Genomic DNA, 6,000 nt, shown 5'->3' on the forward strand with positions numbered 1-6,000 from the left:
ATCTCTCGGTGTGGATGTGGAAGAGTGGCCCTCACGGGCTGTGGTCTGTGCGCACTGTGGGCGAGTGCCCGTGACCCGCGTGGGCCCATCTCCCCACACAGGTCCGTGCTGGACAGTAAGGAGAGCGACCTGAAGGCGGCCCTGCAGGAGCTGGAGTGCGAGCGCGGGAAGGAGCGCGCCCTGCAGAGCCGGCTGCAGGAGGAGCATCTGCAGCACCTGCAAAAGGAGGGCCAGAGCTCCAAGACCCTGGAGGTGCCTGGGCAGCGGGGCCCCTCCTCCCCTCCCCGCGGGCACGTGCCGGGAGAAGCGGGCCTGTGTCTGGTGCAGCCGCATCTCCGTCGTGACAGACGGTGCTCGTAGTCCCTGGCGTCTCTGGGCGCAGGGCTCCTCGAGGCGGACGCAGCCTCCTCACTGACGAGCTGCCCGGAGTGCAGCCTCGGAAGTGTGTGTCCAGCCGCACAGATGGCGGTGACCCGGCTTCTGTGTCCAGAGGCACTTGTGTGCGTGAACTGACATGCCGTTGGGCAGCTGGGAGGGCCGCGTGTCCGGCAGGTGATCTGTGCTCCCCCGTTCCAGGCGGAGTGAAGCGGTCGTTCACGCACACGGAGCCCGTGGCTCCGCCAAGCAGGACGCTGTCTGAGCGTCCGGGGTGTCGTGCTTGTCGGGGAGGGAGAGTGAACCCAGGGCGTGGGTGTGCGTTTACGGAGCACCGCTTCCAAAACGTGCTCCACCCGTGAAGGGGACGGTGAGGTGAGGACAGGACTGTTGGTACCGTAGAACAAGGTGTGGTTGCTGGCCTGGGGATAGGAACGGGAGTCGGGGCGGGAAAGCTGTTTCCGTACTGCTCTTGACGGACGTTTCCCCGACACAGGAGTTGAGAGTATCCTTGGAGAAGCAGTGTGCTCAGAGTAATCGACTGTGTGTTGCGCTGAAACATGAGCAGACGGCGAAGGACAACCTCCAGAAGGAGCTGCAGATCGAGGCCTCGCGCTGTGAGGCGCTCCTGGCGCAGGAGCGGGGCCAGCTGTCCGAGCTGCGGCGGAGCCTAGAGGCCGAGAAGGGCCGGTCGCTGGAGCTGGCCGCGGCTCTACGGCATGAGCGGCTGCTGACGGAGCAGCTGAGCCGCGGTGCACGGGACCCGCCGGCACACCACGCTGTGCTGAGGAGGCTGAAGGACGAGAAGTCCCGCGCGGCGGAGCTGCAAGCCAGGCTGGAGCAGGTGGACGTGCAGAAGCGCTGTGCGGAGCTTGAGAGGGAGAAGGAGGTAAGGGCCGCACAGACCCCCGCCATGGAGCCCCCCCAGGCATGGGAGCCGCGGCATGGTCTGCGGAGAGAGGGGGAGAGTTCCATGAGGCTGGCCGCACGGGAAGGACGCGAGGACTCGAGGAGGAGAGCAGAGACGGGGCCAGGCCGGGCTGACGTGGAGATGCGGCCGACGGGAGACAAGGAGAAGCTGGTGAGAGCGCGCCGGCCGCGTCACCACCCAGCAGCCCGCCGTGGGGCTGAGAGCACCCCGGGGCCGTGATCCCGTTCCACTCCTTCGTCCCACTGGTCTGTGTCTGTCCTCCGCCGCCCTCCGCTCGCCACGGCTTCGTGGCAGGTTTCCGCGTCTCCGACCTCGGTCTTTCTCAGGGTTGTCTTGGATATTCAGGGTCCTTGGGATTCTGGGGGATTGCGTTGACTCCGCAGATGGCTTTGGGGGGTTGTCACCTTGACGGTGTTACCTCTGCGGATCATGAAATCGGAAATCTCTGCACATATTTAGGTCTTCGATTTCTTTCAACAGCGTTTTGCTGCTTTCAGGTGGTAAGTGTGGCGCTGTTAAATTATTCCCAGGTATTTTATGATGTTCTGATGCTGTTGTAAATGGAATTGGTTTCTTAATTTCATTTTCAGATCGTCCCCGGCTGGCATACAGCAATACGGTTGGTTCTCCTATTGAGCTTGCATCTTACAACCTTAGACTTGTTTGTTATTCTCAGTTTTTTAACGTATTTGTGGTTTTCCGTGTATGAGGTCATGTCACCGGCACGTAGACGTAGGCTTTCTTCTTCCGTCCCTCTCCGGGTGACTTTTACACGCCGTCCTGCCCGTCTCGGGAGTCCCTCTCTTCTGGTTCACTCAGCCTTTGTATGCTGTATTTTCGGTCATGAGACAGTTTGGATTTGCACTTGTAGTGTCTTGGAATCAATGTTTTTGCCCTTTATTCTGTTGATGCCGAGTTTTCCCATTGATCAGGTTCCATCTGTGGATCTACCCTTGCGTTCTTGGCTGAATCCCACTTGACTTTGGTGATGATGTTTTTTATACACTCCTGGATTCGGTTTGCTAGGGTTTTGCGTAAGGGTTTTGCATCTGTATTCGTAAGGGATATGTTGGTCTGTGTTTTTCAAGTTGTGGTGTCTTTGATTTTGATATTTGGATGATTTTTGCCTCACAGGTTGGGAAGTGTTCCTCTTCTATTTTTTTTGGATAAAATGTTACTTTCAGATACATTTTATGTCAATCAGAAGCCTTTGTTTCTGGGAAAATTAAATTCTGTGTCTTCATATGGATTGACATTTGTGTTGCCTTCTTTAAAAATGTTTTTTAATTATTTTTTTAAAAAATATTTTTAGGGGCGCCTGGGTGGCTCAGTTGGTTGAGCGACTGCCTTCGGCTCGGGTCATGATCCTGGAGTCCCGGGATCGAGTCCCGCATCGGGCTCCCTGCTCGGCAGGGAGTCTGCTTCTCCCTCTGACCCTCCTCCCTCTCATGCTCTCTGTCTCTCATTCTCTCTCTCTCAAATAAATAAATAAAATCTTAAAAAAAAAAAAAATTTTTAAACACAATTTTTAAAAATTTGTGAAAATCCAAGTAAGTTTTTAAAAACACACGAGGAAAACCAGTAGCGTGGACTTTTCAGTGGTTAGCCTGCCATGAAATATTTGAGAAATGAGTATGTGTTTCTAAAAACAAAACTCTAGATTTCTAAGTGTTACAAAGATAAGTCGGCTCCCAAAATGCTATGAAATTACTTAGTTTTGGAAGTTCATGTCAGCGGTGTGTTCAGTGGGTTTGAACAGCTTTGCTGAGATAGTCACGTACTTGCGTTCACCAACTTAAGTTGCACACGTCAGTGATTTTCAGTACCTTCAGGGTCGTGTGCCCATCGCCACACCCACGTTACAACATGTTTCTCGCCCCACACGGAGCCCACACCGTTAGCGCTCAGCCCTGGCCACCACGAGTCTCCCTTCTGTCTGTGGATTGGTCTGTTGTGGACATTTCCCCTGAAGGGATCCGGCGGTGCGTGGCCTCTCCTGTCTGGCTCCTTTCCTGGTGTTTTCAAGGCACGTGTGTGTTGTGCTGTGGAGTAGTTTGGAGGTGTTGCAGGGAGCGGGTGCTGCGTGGCCCGGAGGTACCCTGTGCTGTTTTGTGAAGGGGGCGAGTAGAGTCAGGCCCCAGGGTGCGCCTTGCTGATGCGGAACCCCCAAATGTGTGCAGGCTTTTGTACGTGTGTGTGTGTGTGTGTGTTTGCCTTTTCTCCCGGGGAAGAGTGTCTGCAGCCTTCATGTGCTTCTTGAGGACTTCCGCAAACCATCTCCAAAGTTTTCAGCCGAGCCCTTTAACTTTGGTTTTTTTAAAAAAACAAGTGGTAATGTGATTGCTTAAAAAATGCAAAGAAAATGTTTTCCAAGTTTTAATAGTTGTTCTTCATGATGCATCTTGGGATGGAGTTTTAAGTAATGGATGCAGCCCTTTTGGTGTTACGGTCACTGTAGACGGTTAATTTGTTTTGGATTATGGACTCTTTTTCTGAGCACAGTGGCCTCCCAAGATAGTTGTTTCAGGGTCAATTTCATCTTCTCTACACAAAATAAACCTGTAGGTCCCTCGGTATCTCGCTTTCCTAACCTGGAAAATAGCTAAGTAACAATCCCTGCGTCCTCACGAGGCTGGAGCGTTGATCGAGATGATGTGCTATGTGGGACCGCACGGCGAGAGACCCAGGCTGGGTTCCGGGTGTCCCAGGTTCTCCCGGACACGGCGCCTCTTCCTGCCCTTCCTGAGGCCTCCTCACCTGTGGAAGCTGCTCTAAGTGGCTGCCCAAAGAGGTTTCCGCCGGGTCATCCACTCTGTCGCCCTGGTGGGGGCGCAGGGACCCGGTGGCCGTTTCTCCGATTTCTCCCAGGAACCCAGCACACGCCCGGCACACGTGGTGAAGGGCGTTTTGCAAATGAGGCCATTTCCACCTGGTGCACATGCACGTTCCTCTGTGCTTGTCCGTGTCCGCGTGTTGGTGTGCGTTGGCGTGTGTGTGCATGCGTGCCGAGGCCGGAAGCCGGAACTTGGGCCTGTGAACACTCCTGTTTCAGTGTCCAGCCTCCCCTGCGCAGGCGGGTAAAAGCCTGATCGTGCTCAGAGACGGACGATAGGCCTTCACCTCTGGCGCCACCGGAGCTTGGTTCTGCCTGGGTCTCTGCGCCCGGTGGAGGGTGCTGGTGTGCGGTGCAGCCCCCGCCCAGGACCCCGTGCCGGCCGGGGCCGCCCGTAGTGATGGCTGGGCTTCAGGCTTCTGCTTTTGGAACAGGTGTGTGAAGGGCTTTCTGTTGTTTTGCCGTTGACAACAGCGGGAGTTGGAGTTGCAGCATCAGCGAGATGAGCACAAGATCCGGCAGCTTCAGCGGACGGTCCAGGCCCTGGAGGCGAAGGCGGCCGCTCGCCAGTCCCCAGAGGCCGAGCGGCTGCAGGAGGAACGGCACAGCCTGGAGAAGGTCCGGCAGCAGCTGCTGTGTGCAGCCGGGCTCCTGACCAGCTTCGTCAGCCAGATGGTGGACAGGTGAGCCCCTCGGGGCTGGCTGCTCCCCCTGCCATCGGAGCCCGTGTGTTGGGGAACACGTGCACCTTTGGGGCGTGGCTTTGATTTCAGGCCCCCGTTGTAGTGCAGCAGACGGTCTCTTCCCACGTGCTGGGTGAATTTCTGGGCAGCGCTCTCCTGAAAGATGTTGACAGAATTGTATTTTTTTGCATTCTAAGTAGGAGAGAAAAGTCCAAGTTTCTTTTAGATCTGTTCTCCTCGTGCCCCTTTACAATTGCTCACCACCCAGAGTTCTGGCCAGATGCCAGGCCCGTCCTGCCTGGGCCCGTCAAGGCTGAGTGGCACGACACGTCCACACGGTGTCCGCCTTGCCCGCGGCCCCCAGGACCGCTGCTCACACAGCCAGGGTGCACCTCCGTGGCTGAGGGACCGACAGGAGGGTTTCTGTGAACAGGAAAACTAATACTCGCCCTTTCCCTGTCTGCACGACATTCTGCAAGTACGGTTCTCCCGTCTGTAACTGGTTCAGTCCGTAGGGCAGTGGTGTCTCTGAGCGGACCTTCCTTCCGGACAGTGCTTCACACCAGACACAGACCCCAGTGGAGAGCAGCGCTCGGAGCCTCCGGAGTCTGTGGCCAGCGGCCGACGTCTCGGGGCCTCGTGGACTGTCGGCGCGAGGGCCGCGTCACGTCCTGGCCCCCGCTGTCAGTGGAGTGGCTCCGAGCCCCCGCCTCTCGTGGGCAGAGCATGGCTGGAGGAAGCAGTCATAAGCACGTCCTCCTGGGGGCTGCGTTGGACCCCATTTGTCGTTTCTCCCACAGAGTTCCCAGTGGCCGTGGGTAGCTGTCCGTGGGGATCTGCACGAGCTTTTCAGTGTCTTTTTATGTTCACAGGACAATTAGTGATTGGACATCATCGAGTGAGAAAGCAGTGAGCTCCTTACTGCGCACGTTAGAGGAGCTCAAGTCTGACCTGAGCGCGCCCAGCTCCTCCCAGGTGAGGGGTGGGCCCCCCCCCCCCCCGCGTGGTTCCTTGTTTACCCCTCCCTGCCACCTCCCCTGTCTGATGGCCCGCCCTGGGCGTGACCTTGCCGAGCGCCCGGTGCGCTCTCCAGCGGGCACTGGGCCGTGGTGCTCAGGGCAGGTGCCCTGGTTGGGGGGGAGGGGGGCCTGCTGCTGACCCAGCCTGCTCTGTGTGCA

General features: G+C 57.0%; 1 protein-coding gene across 1 annotated transcript in view; it reads left to right on the forward strand.

Moving 5' to 3' along the window:
• Positions 1-6,000, forward strand: part of PCNT (pericentrin) — a 121,941-nt gene that overhangs the window by 102,151 nt on the left and 13,790 nt on the right. Inside the window, 4 exon segments of the mRNA XM_081821038.1 lie at positions 102-252; positions 872-1,264; positions 4,614-4,822; positions 5,695-5,977. Of these exon segments, the coding sequence (XP_081677164.1) occupies positions 102-252; positions 872-1,264; positions 4,614-4,822; positions 5,695-5,977 (1,036 nt within the window).

Source organism: Leptonychotes weddellii, chromosome 1 (genome assembly GCF_054177405.1).
Source record: "Leptonychotes weddellii isolate Sample4059 chromosome 1, ASM5417740v2, whole genome shotgun sequence".
Classification (NCBI taxonomy): domain Eukaryota; kingdom Metazoa; phylum Chordata; class Mammalia; order Carnivora; family Phocidae; genus Leptonychotes; species Leptonychotes weddellii.